This window comes from Marmota marmota, unplaced genomic scaffold (genome assembly GCF_001458135.2).
Source record: "Marmota marmota marmota unplaced genomic scaffold, marMar, whole genome shotgun sequence".
NCBI classification, from domain to species: Eukaryota; Metazoa; Chordata; class Mammalia; order Rodentia; family Sciuridae; genus Marmota; species Marmota marmota.
The window spans coordinates 25,497,546-25,513,042 of NW_026000211.1; the positions used below are offsets into that span (position 1 = coordinate 25,497,546).

Sequence of the window (15,497 nt, forward strand, 5' to 3'; positions counted from 1 at the left end):
CGTCTCCCCAATCTTCTTAGTGAGGGGGAGAGGGGAGAAGAGAGAAAAAACTTTAAAAAAAAATAAGCCTTAGAGCAATGAGGGCTATATTCAGGAGGCGAAGGTACCACTGTTACACTCATGTGTGTGGGCCACGTCCTTACCCTTAACAGAAGCTGGAAATTTTCAGGTGCCTCTGGTCAGTTGGGGGCAGTTCTTCAGGGAATGGGTGCAGTTGGGTACTTTCAGCAACCAAATCAGGGTAGTCATGGCCTCTGCTCTAGGATGGAGATTGACCAGGAATTGGCAAGGAGAGTATGTCTTACTCCAAGCTGAGTGTCGTGAAGGTCGAGGAAGGGAGAAAGTCTCCATTTAGCAAGGGGAAGCAAGGTCATCTGGGAGAACTGGACTTGGAGAGGCCACAACATCACATCCCAGGAAAACACATACACGTGGAGCTTTCTCACTAGGATCTAAACTCCAGAGGTGCCTTCGAGGAAGGAGACCGAGTCATGAGAGTACTGATGTGTATGGCAGCCATTTGGCAAGTCCTAGGCTTCCAGTGGTGGCGGAACATGAATTTTCCTTTCTTAAAATTTCGTTTTTACAAACAGAGATGAAAAAAGCCATAAAAAACCCAGAAACTTGGATAAAAACTTCATACATGAAGCTGAACACGATAATCTACTGAAGAGTCTGGAGAAGAACCTGGAAATCCCTCCGGACTGCACATATGCTGATCAAAAAGTGATGGACACTGAGGTCAGTGCTTAGGAGGGGGGTGTTTCTCTTGGAGATGTTATCATCCATCAGCTTGAGCGTCTTAATTATGGACAGTGTTTAGGATAATAACTAAATGTAATTCCTACCAGAAGAGAAATCTGTGTATAGAATCTGGGGCTACATGTAACTCTTAATGGCTTCCCAGTGCCTATCTAAGAAGGAGAGGTAAAGGATTTACAGATTATGTCTTGATTAATAACTGTGCACCCTTGAGAGCATGCGCCCTTTCATTGTTTCTTTCGATCTTTCTTGTTTCCACAGCTGAGTTCTGAACTTCCATGGCATATGCCTTTTTTGAAAATGTGGGTCTTCATGGCCTAGTACCCTTCAAATAGTCTTCATAGAATTTCTCAAAATTAGAGGCTTTTTATACTACACCTAAAACATTTTGCCAAAAAGGCATTGGAGAACACACACACACACACACACACATTCATTTTATTGTATACCTTCTTTTGTAAACTCTGTGGTCTCTTCCCTTTTCATAACCACGTATTCACAACACATTTTGATGGATCCTTGATATTCCACTCCACGGGCAACTGCATAATTAAAATAACCAGCAGCCAACCTTTGGCTTTTGGAAACGTAAGCACCCATCTCCACCCCCACTCCCCCCGCACACACACCATAAGTAGTGTTTATCTTTGTACATGTAACTCTGGACATAGCTGGATTTTGGCCTTAGGACATCGATGGATCTTTTTAAGACCATTCTTGGCCATTCAGGGTTCCCCGACCTTCTAGGACAGAGACACCCTCCCCAACACCCCCCCCACCCCGCCTCCCTCCCGCCCCCCGCTCTGTTTTCTTTGAGAAGACTATGTCACTGGGGAGAACTCCTAAGGCTCCTGCCCTGACCCCTGACCCCTGACCCCCATGACATAGTATGCTTGTTATTTTCACTTAAACTTTTTTATTATGATTTAAATTAAAGTTAGATGAGATATTATGAAAATCTCTAAATCTTTTGCTTCTTTCAGTCATTGCAGAAGGTGTTTCATCGGGTAAGATTCGAAAGAAAAGGATCAGAACTGAAAGCTTTGGCAGAAAGGGGCATTGGCTATCACCACAGGTCCATGAGTAGCAAAGAAAAACAGTTGGTTGAAATTCTCTTTAGGAAAGGATTTATTAGGGTAGGTAAATGTTTTTATTCTAAAAATTGAAGTTATAACTATGCTAGTTGAATGTTCATGAAATGTAAAATATTGCTGTTGTTTTTCTTTTTTTCCCTCATATAATTAGGCCTTTTTTGTCATTGTTTTTTGTTACAACTTATGATATGTGTGTGCATCCCCATCTCATTTAAAAGGGAGAGGGGATTTGTAGTGTACTATTCAGTTTATACCTTTTCATGAGAATAAAAATATTTCCTTAACTGATAATTTTCTAAATATTTCTGCTATGAAGTATACCTATATTGATCTTAGCACAACCCCTTGCTTTTTTGTTTGTAAGATCTAGGGAATTTTGTCAGCTGTTTATATGATTTTGTCCACAAAATCATGGAGTAACGTGGGTTTGGAGGACATTTAGAGCAGAGTTATTGATCAGATCTTTTTCTAATGCATTAGCTGAAATAAGGGCAAGAATCTTTTGCTTCCTCAGGGCCTGCTGCTTATCTCGCAGTTTTTGGTATGTCACTCAGTGCTCTCTCTCCTACCACTGAGTGTGGACAAGAGGAGGAATACGTGAAATAACTTTTAAGCCAAACCCTTGTTTTATTTTGTTTAGCATTTCCCATGAAAGGACATGAGGATAGTCTGGATAAATTCACACAAAGGTTTATATAATTTGAGCTTGAATCTTGACTAATGTTTAAAAATAGACCCCAACTTAAAAATTATCTGTTTTTAATTTTGTATGACATAGACTGTGTGTGTGTGTGAGAGAGAGAGAGGAGGGAGGAGAGAGAGAGAGAAAGAGAGAGAGAGATGGAAGAAATTGAGACGGATCCTGCTGTGCTAGTTAGTAGTTAGTATCTTTTAATCATAATAAATTTACATGTTGCAGAGAATCTTACATTGTAGGTAAAGGGTAATTAATTGTGTTATCTGGAAAAAATAGAATATATCATTAACAACTTTGCTTAGCCTTTCTCTTAACTAATAACTATTTATTTTTGTTAAAGACTCATAACAAGAAAGAAATATTCTGCATTGTGAATTGAGGGAAAGGAGACACTCTATTTTGATCAGCATATCCTGTGTCCAAAATAGTGTCTGATGAATTGTAGTTGTGACATTACTAATAGCTTGATAAATGAGTAATTAGATCTCTCTAGGAAAGTATCTATGGAAATAGTGATAGATTTGTTACAATAACACATTTTTAAAAAGGCATTTACTCATTTTCTAAATTCAGTGCTCTTGCTTTCTCTTCATTTTTGTTCTTATTAAAGAACTAAAAATAATTTATAAATGACATGGTACATTTTGATAGATGCATAGGACTTAATTACAGAATAATTAGAGAAAGTTACTTAATGAACTTAACACTAACAAGGGCATTTATGATGATCAAAGTAAAGAGAAAATTGTTTAAAATATCCAAAATTAGGTTTAAAAAATGAACAAGTTGGGTGGGCTGGGGTTGTAGCATAATGGTAGAGCATTTGCCTAGCGTGTGTGAGGCACTGGGTTTGATTCTTAGCACCACATATAAACAAATAAAAATAAAGTTCCATTGACAGTTCTTGGTGCAGGGAATACAGTGGTGAATGACACTTAGATTCTGGTATAAGACAAGTAAACAGATAGTCATGTTATTGAGGTAGTTGCTAAGAGACAATAGGAAGATAAATAGTGCAGGACAGAGAGGTAGATAATGATGATAGAGAATGATTATTTTAGATGCCGAGATCCATTGGAGCAGACAATTAAAGGACCCATACAAATGAGTATTTGGGGAAAATATATTCTGCACAAAATAATGACCTTGATTTGAGAATGTGCTTTGTGTGTTTGTGAAGTAGAAAGAATGCCAATGTGTCTAGCATCCCCAGCTTAAAGAGACACTGAAAAAGTTTTCAGGATCTTTGTGGAAGGAAATAGGTTCATTCTATTCAAACACTATTTCAGGAGCTAATTGTTTTTATCTTCTTTGTAGGTGGTAACAGCTACTGGAACACTTGCTTTGGGAATCAACATGCCTTGTAAATCTGTGGTTTTTGCACAAAACTCAGTCTATCTGGATGCCTTAAATTACAGACAGGTACTTTATGCATAAACTTCTCAATATATTGCTAAAATATGGCCATAGAATAGAAAAACTAATCCAAACCACACCATGGATCATTAGTTTACAAACATGTTGCAGTTCATTCCTGCCTGGCTACCATTTTTAGCTGTTGTATAGTGGACAGCATGTGAGTTTGGGATTACATGACCACTGCTGATCAGGCGTATGACCTTGGATAGGACGTATAACCTGCTTGATATTCTTTTCCTTTGTTCAGAGTATGGGTGATGATTGCTGTCTTATACATTTTCAAGCAATAAATGAAGTGACTTGCAAGAAAGATCCCCATCAAAGATGCTTGATAAATATTCACTGTTCATTTACTGTGCACAAGAGTTTGAACCCTGGAGTTATCTTTAATGCTTTTATATTCCTTGCTCCTGGCACATGGCCTATTAACAAAGCCTACTCCATTACTCTCCTTTGTGATATTGGATTTTTGCCTTGCAGTCTCTGAATCCACCATCTTTCTTCATACGATCTTGGCCTTATATTATTAGATCAATTTCCTTGATTCTCTATTGCCTTATTCTACTGAAGACAGCATAGTTTATCTTCATATTGTTTCCCTGTTTAGGGACACTTGGTTAAGATTTCTTACTGGCTACATCAAACTTAGATGTCACCCAACATTCAAGTTTTTATCAAAGCACCTCCTTTATTTCGACTCAGTACTTCCATTTTTTTCTTTTTAAGAGATTTCTTTTTTGTTTTTTAAACAGGCCTTTATTTTTTTTTTCATTTATTTATATGCGGTGTTGAGAATCGGACCCAGTGCCTCACACATGCCAGGCAAGCACTCGACCACTGAGCCACCACCCCAGCTCCTCTTAGTACTTCTTAATCTCCTCATAGGGCTTCTTCCTACCCAATATAACATGCTTGTAATTCCCCACCAACTTACCAGTCCCTGTCTTTCTTTACTTCTACATAAACACTCCTCTTGTCTCATGTTTGGGAATCTCGTATTTAAGGCTCTGGAGACAGGGTGTTGAGATATTTGAAATGATGGATTTGGGGATTGAAATGCCAGGGTTTGAGTTCTGGATCTCCTGTTTTCAGGTTGTTTCATAATGGGTCAGTTCCTTCCTTCCTTCCTTCTTTCAGTACTGGAGATTGAACCCAGGGGCACTTAACCACTGAGCCACAGCCCCCAGCCCTTTTTATTTTATTTTGAGACAGGGTCTCACTAAGTTACTCAGGGCCTCGCTAAGTTGTTGCGGCTGAATTTGAAGTTGCAGTCCTTCTGCCTCAGCCTCCCAAGCCACTGGGATTACAGGTGTCCTCCCTCCACCCCCACTATGCGCCAGCTGGGTCAGTTTCTTATATTCCCAATACCCAAGCTTCTACATGTACCATGGGGATAGTATTATATCTATCTCATATGTTGTTGTCAGTTCTATATGGGGAAAAAAGAAGAACTTAGTGCTTGCTATACAGTTAATAATGAAATTAATATAACCCCTGCAGTTTGTTCTTAACTTGCTTTTGCAAGTATCGTTTGTGAATTTTATCTCTCTCATGTATTTCCTTGATTTGTGCACAGCTTTTATTTTATGGCTCGCAGCTCAACATATTTGTATGTGAGAGAAAGCAAGAGAGAAAGGGATGAGAGAAAGAGATGAAATGAGATGAAATGAGACGAGATGAGGAGGGAGAGAAAATCTATATCACAGATTTCAGTTTTTAGTGAAGTTGAAATCAGGGTCTAGTCTTTCATCATTGTGGCCGTTTTTGTTCTGTAGATCATTTTTACAAATCCCTGATACATTAATGGCATGGAATAAGGACATAAGAATGACAAATGTCTCATTTTCCAACTGTTTCAGACATTGTAAATTTCTTAAGCCCTACATAGTTCGACATCCATTTCAGTTAATTAATGTTCGGATATAGGCATACTTTACAAACTTGAAAACACTGTAAAAGACTCAATACTTATACTATGATAGGAAAAGCACTTAGGGGAATTTCACATTGTGGTTCTATTCTGTTTCCAGATGTCTGGTCGTGCTGGAAGACGAGGTCAGGATCTGCTTGGAGATGTATATTTCTTTAATATTCCATTCCCCAAAATAGGAAAACTCATAAAATCCAAAGTTCCTGAGCTGAGAGGACAGTTCCCTCTCAGCATAACCCTGATTCTGCGACTCATGCTGCTGGCTTCCAAGGGGGATGACCCAGAGGATGGCAAGGCAAAGGTACCGTGCTGGGCACTGCCTGAGGCTCAGCCTTTATCATGGGCCTGGCTAAAATCTAGACTGCAAAAGACCACCACTTTCATGGTCTTTAAGTTCTTCCTAAAGTCCTCCTGAGAGGATTGGGGAAGCTGAGGGGGATAGTGATTAGTTTTGCATGTTTCTACTATCTGACATAAAATTTGGGGCTGGATGGGAATTATGAATCACTTAAATAGGATTCCAGTTTCCATGTGTGACAGACATCATCAGATGGCAGATAAGAGTGCTGGCCAGGGATAGGAAAAGATTCAGGTTAGATTCTGGTTTCTATCATTTAGAAACCAAGAGGTATGTTTTCATAATTTTGTAATAAAATTGATTTTTCATAAAAAGGAACTCAAGTTCATTAAAGAATATTTAGGAAATATAGAAAGTTGAAAGAAGGAAAAAACTAGATATCCATACCTAGTTCTGCTTCCCAAAGGGTATATAACATTATCATTTTGTTATTTTTTTCAATCATTTTTCTAAGGCATGGATATGCATTTGGTTTTCTATAATGTTGATGAATGTAATTGAACTTCAGAGTATGGTTGTAAACTTTATCTGATATTTTATACTGAGATAAATATTTTGTGTCCAATCACACAATGGAAGCCTTAAGATTAATAATTAACTTGATTTTCATTGATGAAAATGCATTGTTGAAAGGATCTGCATTAGTTTAGTTTGTTGTTGTTGTTGTTAACATAATGCCATAAATTGTGTGAGTCACAGAGAAAAGAGGTTTATTTTGTTTCACAATATAGAGGGATGGCATCTGCTGAAGGCCTTCTTTCTGTCAGAGTCCCAAGGTGACACAGAATATCATGTGGCAAAAGACAGGGAGCAGGCATGTGTGTCTCTGATATCTCATATAAAGCCACCGGGATTCCATCATGGGGACTCCACCCCCATGACTTCATTCCTGATAATTTCCCAAGGGCCCCACCTCTAGATACCACCGTCAGATCAAGTTTCTACGCTCTGAATACCTCACAATGGGGAATGAGTATGAATTTGGAGAACAGATCATGTTCAAACGACGGTGGGACCCCCTCTTCCCTTTTGTTTCTTTTTTGGATGTCAATTAGTGTCCCAGATAAACCAGATACAGTTTGCTGAGCTGAGAATTCTAGGACTCTTGTGATGGGTTGACCAATTCCAACCAGGTGATTGCAGGCACAGGTGATTTTAGACCCAAATTTCCCCATTTTTGAGGTGGTAATTTCACCTCCCTGTAGAAAGGAGTGTGTCTTCTAGCAATCCTTGTTCTTCTTTTCAAGAAGTTTGTCAGGGTGATTCATTTTCTTTGCCTTAGCATATTGGAGAAGACTTATCTGTAACCTTTACGTATGCCCACTTTGATTTCTGGGAATAAAATTCTCAAAATTGTTTTTGCTCATCATGTCATACTAATTCCTGCTTTGCCTGTTGGCATTTAGTGTTACAGGAGAAAACTCTTGGGGTCTCAGCTGAAGAAGCCAGGTTTATTTTTTTCCTCTTGCAGTAATTTTCTTCTTTTTTTCTGATGATATAACTATCCTAACCCTTTTTCTTTATCCTCTTTCAAATGATTTTTTTCCAGGATTTTCTATTTTATAAATCCTTTTTAAAATCAATGTTTGAGGTATTACATGATGAGATAGATATTTCAGTCCTGATGTGAGGGTTTTTATTTTTGTAGGGAAAATATTGCACATAATGCCAAATTTACCATTTTAACCATTCTAAATTTACAGTTTAGTAGTATTCAATACATTCACATAGTTTTATAAGGCTGAGGTATTTTTCTTTTTTTAATTTATTGGTTCTTTATAGTTATACATAACAGCAGAATCCATTTAATATAATTACCAAATCAAAAAAAGATTTTTTAATTTGTTCTTTTTAGATATACATGACAATAGAGTATATTTTTACATATTATACATACATCGAATATAATGTCCCATTCTTGTGGTTGTACCTGATGTGAAGTTACACTGTTCATGTATTCATATATGAACATAGGAAAGTTATATCTGATTCATTCCACTGTCTTTCCTATTTCCACCCACCCTCCCTTCCCTTCACTCCCCTTTGTCTAACCCAATGAACTTCTCTCCCCTTTCCCCTTATTGTGTGCTAGCATCTGTGCATCAGAGAGAATATTTGGCCTTTGTTTTTTTGGGACTGGCTTATTTCATTTAGTGTAATAGTCTCTAGTTCTGTGCATATATCAGTAAATGCCATAATTTCATTCTTCTTTGTGGTTGAGTAATATTGCATTGTGTGTGTGTGTGTGTGTGTGTGTATAACATTTTCTTTATTCATTCATCTGTTGAAGGACACCTAGTTTGGTTCCATTACTTAGCTATTGTGAATTGAACTGCTGTAGCCACGTTAATATAGTATGCTGATATTAAGCCCTTTGGGTGTATGCTGAAGAGTGGGATGACTGGGTCAAGTGGTAGTTCCATTTCCAGTTTTCTGAGGAAACTGCATATTACTTTCCAGAGTGGTTACACCAATTTGTACTCCCACCAGCAATGTATGATGTACCTTTTCCTCCACATCTTCACCAACTTGTCACTTGTATTCTTGATAATTGCCATTCTGTCTGGAGTGAGATGAAATCTCAGTGTAGTTTTAATTTGCATTTCTCAAATTGCTAGAGATATTGAACATTTTTTCATATAATTTTAATAATTTCATTTCTTCTTCTGTGAAGAGTCTGTTCAGTTTCTTTGCCCATTTATTGATTGGGTTATTTGTTTTTTTTTTTTCAGGGGGGTTAAGTTTTTGAGTTCTTTGTGTAACCTGGAGGTTAATCCTCTACCTGAGGTGCAGATAGCAAAGACTTTCTCCCATTCTATAGGGTCTCTCTCTTCATGTTCTTGATTGTTTTCTTTGTTGTAAAGAAGCTTTTTAGTTTGATACCATCCCATTTATTGTTTTTAATTTTACTACTTGAGCTTATAAGACTCTTGTTGAGGAATTTTGTTCCTAAATTGACATGATGAAGAGTTGGGCTTACTTTTTTCTTCTAGTAGGTACAGTGTCTCTGGTCTAATGCTTAAGTCCTTAATCCACTTTGAGTTGAGTTTTGTGTAGATGGAGAAATAGGGGTTCAATTTTAATCTACTACATATGGATTTCCAGTTTTCCAAGCACCACTTATTGAAGAGGCTATCTTTTCTCCAATGTATGTTTATGGCACCTTTGTCTTGTATGAGCTAACTGTATTTATGCAGGTTTTTCTGTGTCTTCTATTCTGTTCCATTAGCCTTCATGTCTGTTTTGGTGCCAATACCATATTTTTACTATAGCTGTGCAGTATAATTTAAAGTTTGGTATTGTAATGCCTTCTGCTTTACTTTTTGTTTGTTTGTTTTTGTTAGCAAAAGAGAAACACAGGGGACTCCTGTCTCAGAGGCTATAATTCTGCCCATCAGCAGAAACAGGGGTTTTTAAAAGAGGTCATTCAAAGGCTACATTTTGTGTGTTCTCTGTTGGAATTGTAATTCACTTGTTAATTTTGGAGATAGTTATCTCTGAGATCTTCTGGTACCATCCCCAAAATTCTGGATTACTTTGCTCCTATGGTGGCTGTGAACTCAAGGCCAGATGGCTCTGCCTAGGATGGGGAAGAAAGGTTATCCTGTTTCCTCTGAGATTAAGGATGGGAAGAGATTAGGGAGACGCAGGAAAACAGGAAGAGAAAGAAACATATCAACTTTAAAAATAAGTTGCGGTAGCGAAGCACCAAGGACTATATTCAAAGCATAAAGTGGACCACTGTTACATTTCCCCACAATTAATTTCTACATTTCATTTTTATGGAAAAATAGGCAATGAAATCTCAAGCTGCTTCCTGCTGGAAGAGGGCAGTGTTGGAGGAAGTATCCCAAAGTCTTTGTTCTCTAATAGGTTGGGTGTGAAGAGTTAAGAGTATTCAACATCAGAGTAGTACAAAGGTCCACAGTGGTAGATGGCAGGAGTCTGGACAAGGCTCACATAGGGCAGGGATCATGCTAAGACAACAATAACCAAGACAGCAAAGCATTACTTTTCTTGTAAACAATTATCACAAAAGCAATTCGTATTTTAGCCAGTCTCTGAGAAACCATGAAGACGGTAACTCATAATCCTATCAGTGAAAAACAGATCAAGTTTATCAATGTCAGAGGTTACGAAGACTTTTACGTCTATGAGATCAGGTTCAAATAACTCACAAACTTGGAACTCCAGAGTCCTTTGTGATCATTATTATTAGCCTGCTTCAGTTTCCTCACTATGGATTGCTTTGGCTATTCTGGGCCTTTTATTTTTCCAAATGAATTTCCTGACTGCTTTTTCTATTTCTATGAAGAACGTCATTGGGATTTTAATAGGAATTGCATTAAATCTGTATAATGCTTTTGGTAGAATGGCCATTTTGACAATATTAATCCTGCCTGTCCTAAAACATGAGAGATCTTTCCACCTTCTAAGGTCCTCTTCAATTTCTTTCTTTAGTGTTCCATAGTTTTCATTGCATAAGGCTTTCATACTCTTTTGTTTGATTCCCCAAATTTTATTTTATTTTTTTTGAGGCTACTGTGAATAGGATAGTCTTCCTAATTTCCCTTTCCATTGATTCATCACTGATGTATAGGAACGTAATTAATTTATGAGTGTTACTTTTATATCCTGCTATTTGCTGGATTCATTTATGAGTTCTACAAGTTTTCTGGTGGAGTTTTTTTTATTTTTTTGGTCTTCTAAATATAGAATCATGTCATCTACAAATAGGAATAGTTTGACCTCTTCTTTTCCTATTTATATTCCTTTAATTTCTTTCTTCTGCCTAGTTTCTGTGGTTAGGATTTCAAGGACTATGTTGAATAGAAGTGGTGAAAGAGGGGATCCCTGTCTTACTCCAGAAGTTAGAGGTGATGCTTTCAATTTTTCTCCATTTAAAATGATGTGGGCCTTGGGTTTAACATATAGAGCTTTTATAATGTTGAGGTATGTTCCTAGTGCCCCTAGTTTTTCCAGTGTTTTGAACATGAATGGATGCTGTGTTTTGTCAATTGCTTTTTCTTTCATCTATTGAGGTAATCATGTGATTCTTGTCTTTAAGTGTATTGATGTGGTGAATTATGTTTATTGATTTCCATATGTTGATCCAAACTTGCATCCCTGGGATGAACTCCATTTTATCATGGTATACTAGTCACCCAGTATTACTGTGTAATGGTCTCTTTGATTCTTGAAAAGGGTTTGTTTGATATACATAAATGCTCCATTGTTTGGGGCATAAATGTTTATGATTGTTATGTCTTGTTGATGTCTAATTCCCTTAAGCAATATGAAATACCCTTCTTTGTCCCTTCTGATTAACTTCAGCTTGAAGTCAACTTTATTTGATATGAGGATAGAAACTTCTGCTTGTTTAAGAAATCCATGTGAATGATACTTATTTCTCTCATCTTTTTACCTTCAGTCTGTAGACATCTTTGCTGATGAGGTGTGTCTTTGGAGATGACATATTGTTGGGTCTTGTTTTTTAATCCAGCCTGTCAGCCTGTGTCATTTGATTGTTGAGTTTAGGCCATTTACATTCAAACATTATTATTGAGAAATGATTTTTATTCCTTGTCATTTTGCTTTATTTCTGGCATTTAAATTTGAATTAATTTCTTCTTTGAGTATTCTTCTAGTGTATTTCCTCCTTTTACTGGTTTTCACTTTTATTTTTAATGTCTTCTTCATGAAATATTTTATTGAGTATGTTTTATAGTGTAGGCTTTCTAGTTATGAATTCTTTTAGCTTTTGTTTATCATGGAAGGTTTTTATTTCATCATCTATTCTGAAGCTTAGTTTTGCTGGGTGTAGTAGTTTTGGCTGCCATCCATTTTGTTCATAAATTGGTATATATTATTCAGTGACTTCTAGCTTTAAGAGCCTGAGTTGAAAATCAGCTGGATCCAACTTGGTTTTGCTCTAAATGGAACCTGTCACTTTCCTATGGCAACTTTTAAAATTCTATCCTTATTCTCTATGTTAGGCATTTTCAGAATAATGTGCCTTGCTGTAGGTCTGTTGTAATTTTGTATATTTTGGGCCCTGCAAGCCACCGGTATTTGATTTTCCATTTCATTCTTTAGATTTGAAAAATTTGTTGATATTATTTTATTGAAAAGATTGTGCATTCCTTTGGTTTGTATTTCTGAGCTTTCATCTATCCTGATAAATCTTAAATTTGATCTTTTCAGGTTGTTCCATATTTCTTATAAGTTATGTTCATGGTCTCTTCAAATCTTTTTTTCATGATTAACTTTATTTTTAAAATTATAGTTTTATCTTCATTGCCTGAAACTCTGTTTTCCAAGTGGTCTAGTCTACTGATGAAGTTTTCTTTTGAATTTTTAATTTGGCTTATTGATTCCTTCATTTCAAGGATTTCTGCTTAATTTTTTTTTTTCAGAATTTCTGTCTCTTTATTGAAATAAGCTTTCACCTCCTATATTTTCTCTCTGATTTCACTCCTTACATCAATCATCTTTTACCTTATGGATCAGTTTAACTATGTACATTCTAAAATCCTTCTCTGACATTTCTTCCACTGTGGTGTTGTTGAATTCTGTTTTGAAGTATCTTGGTTCCTTTAGGACATTTTTTTCCCTTGATTTTTTAATGTAGTTTGTTTGTTTACCTATTTAACAGTATGGCAGTAGAGTTTCTAACCTGTGGACTTACAATATTCCTTAAGGTTTCCAGTATCTCACCATTTAGGGGGAGACCAATAATAACAACATCCAATGCAAACAATATACAACAATAAACCAAATAATTCCTGCTATGAAGTCTACAATGTTAATTGTCACAATAAAGAGAAATGATACCATCAGTTATTGCCTACAATAAAAACAGTATATATGCAAAAGGGTTTTCAATTTCAAATGGTGAACAGAGAACAGAAGTGATGTAGGAAGTGATGATTATGAGTGTGGAGGAGAGAAGAGAGAAGGAAAAAATTAAAGGAAAAGTGAAAGAGAAATATAGAGATTGGCTGTTAGCAGAAGAAAAGAGAAAGATTCAAGGGAAGTGGATAAGTTATAGAAAAATATACATAAAGTAAAAATTTTAAACATTATAAATAAAGATAAAATAATACAAAACAAACTGAAATATACTAATCAAACATTCTAGTCCTCAAAATACCTATCCTTGAAAAATAACTAGCCTCAAACATGCTAGAAAAGAGAAAAAATATATATGAATATGTATAAATGTCCATGACCATTAAGGTTACAATTAAAAAAAGAAAAGAAAAAAAAATGTTCTCAATGAAAAGTTAAAGAATTGTTTCTGTTAGAGTTCAGAAGATTCTCAACTTCCCTTCTCAGGAGTGTTAGGTGGAGTGTGATGCTTGCTCCATCCTTAGAGGGGGGTTGCTGGAGTGAGAGAGGTAATCTCACAGGCAGAACTCCTGGGGGGGAAGGGTAGGCCTAGGTATGCTCCAGGTTCTTCCCTGAATGCCTGTCTGTCTGGAGGTCTTCAATCAGTGTACCTTCAGGGCCCAGCAATTGCTGGTCCATGCTGGAAGACTGCACCCCAACGATTTCCCCTGGGTCCCACTTGTGTGGTGGAGGAGCCAATCTTTAGTCACTATGTGACCATCAGACCCCATGTTTCCTGGTCTCCTGAGTTCAGTTTCCAAACTCAATCTCTCCTGCCCTCACCTTTTGAATTTCCATCCAGGTGTGTCTCTCCCCACTGGTCCTGTAAGCAGCTGGGTTGGAGGGGGAGGGAGAGACCTTTGTTTCCACAGCCATTAGACCTCTGTGTGAACCTCTGTCCACATTTCTCCTGGTCACTTAGACACACCCTGTGTCATTCAGTGTGGGTTTGTCAGGCCTGTATTTCAGGCCAAGCTCAGGTTTGTCAGGAATCACTCCCCCATCTGCTTGCCCCTATGCTGCAGCTGCAAAATGGTTCCTTCCTCTGTCTTCTGCTCATAGCTGAGAGAGAGGTGGCTTCTGTCCCACACAGGATATTGTGCAGTCTGCCTTTCAGTTTAGTCTCTAAACCCAGACATGCCTCAGACATCCTGAAAATGTGTATTCCTTTAATTCCTTCATTCCTCCACTTTGCTTAAAGAGGGATCACTCTTACTGTGGCCCTGGTGATTTTTTTCCCTTACTTTATTGTATCCAACCTTCTGAGTATCCAATTGTCTTTGAATGTGCAGTATTAAATTCCAGTTGAGTCCCCCTCCTTCACTCCTCCCCGTGCCCGTGTTTACCCACCTTGCTGAGAAGCTGCCTGTCTGCCTTCTTGGTTTAACACCACAGAGCAGCCAGAAAAGCAACCTTCTCCATTCTGCCATTGAACTCCTCCAACAACAACAACAAAAAATGTATTTCTTAAATTATATTCTTGTTATTTGCTTCTTCTTCTTTTTTGTTTTTTGGTGATGCTGGGGATTGAACCCAGGACCTTGTGCATGCAAGGCAAGCACTCTACCATCTGAGCTATAACCCCAATCCTATTTGCTTCTTTTTAATTCAGTTTCTTATTCATGAAAATTTGCAATTTTTAAAAAGTAAAACCATTTTTCCCCTACTCTCTATTGATTGGCTTCACTCTGTGACCACATGAAATTCTTTGCTCTAACATTACTATCGTTACAAGAGAACATAAAATTTACTTTCCACATCACTGATGCATTCCTCAAAGTGTCAATTCTGTTCTTTAGTAATACAAAGGTGGATTTTAATTCCTCTACTAGACTTTTGGTTTTCTTAAAATTTTTCACTATATCATATATCACTCTTTCATGTCAAAATAATGCATTTATTTTTAAAAATATCAATTTATCTTGTCTATATACATGCCATTGTACTTTCTCTCATAGAACTGTATTATTTGATATTCATTAAGTAGGTCAAATAATTTTCCAAAATGATTTTTTTTGCTGCATGTATGAAACAAATTTCATAGATGAGACCTACCAACGTTGATAGCTGTACTCTAAAAATTAGAGTAAAAACCAATGTTCTTATCATAGTCTGTGAGGTTCTCTAGAATCTGATCTCTGGTTAACTTGTTGAACTTGTCTTTTGTTGTCCCATTTGCCCACTACTTGCTTCATCAAGAGTAAGGCACATAATAGTTTGAGAACAATGGTTCCTGCTATTTCTTTTCAGATACATGCTTTGGCCTATTGCCTTACCACATTACATTGTTTGTTCTAACATTACTTTCAGTGATGTCTACTCGTACCACCCCTCTTATGTGACAAA

The 15,497-nt window shown here is 37.0% G+C and overlaps 1 protein-coding gene and 1 long non-coding RNA gene across 6 annotated transcripts in view; one reads left to right on the forward strand and one right to left on the reverse strand.

Annotated features, from left to right (window-relative positions):
• Positions 1-15,497, forward strand: part of Ddx60 (DExD/H-box helicase 60) — a 99,618-nt gene that overhangs the window by 66,587 nt on the left and 17,534 nt on the right. For all 5 annotated transcript variants that reach the window (XM_048791711.1, XM_015486230.2, XM_015486229.2 and 2 more), the window contains 4 exons: positions 594-741; positions 1,746-1,898; positions 3,871-3,975; positions 6,003-6,203. In XM_048791711.1, the coding sequence (XP_048647668.1) occupies positions 594-741; positions 1,746-1,898; positions 3,871-3,975; positions 6,003-6,203 (607 nt within the window). The remainder of the gene's footprint in view (positions 1-593; positions 742-1,745; positions 1,899-3,870; positions 3,976-6,002; positions 6,204-15,497) is intronic.
• LOC125612836 lies at positions 7,084-12,882 on the reverse strand. Its single transcript, XR_007343316.1, has 3 exons — positions 12,759-12,882; positions 8,298-8,307; positions 7,084-7,093 (listed from the first exon to the last, which is right to left on the reverse strand). It is a non-coding gene; the product is annotated as an uncharacterized LOC125612836 (long non-coding RNA).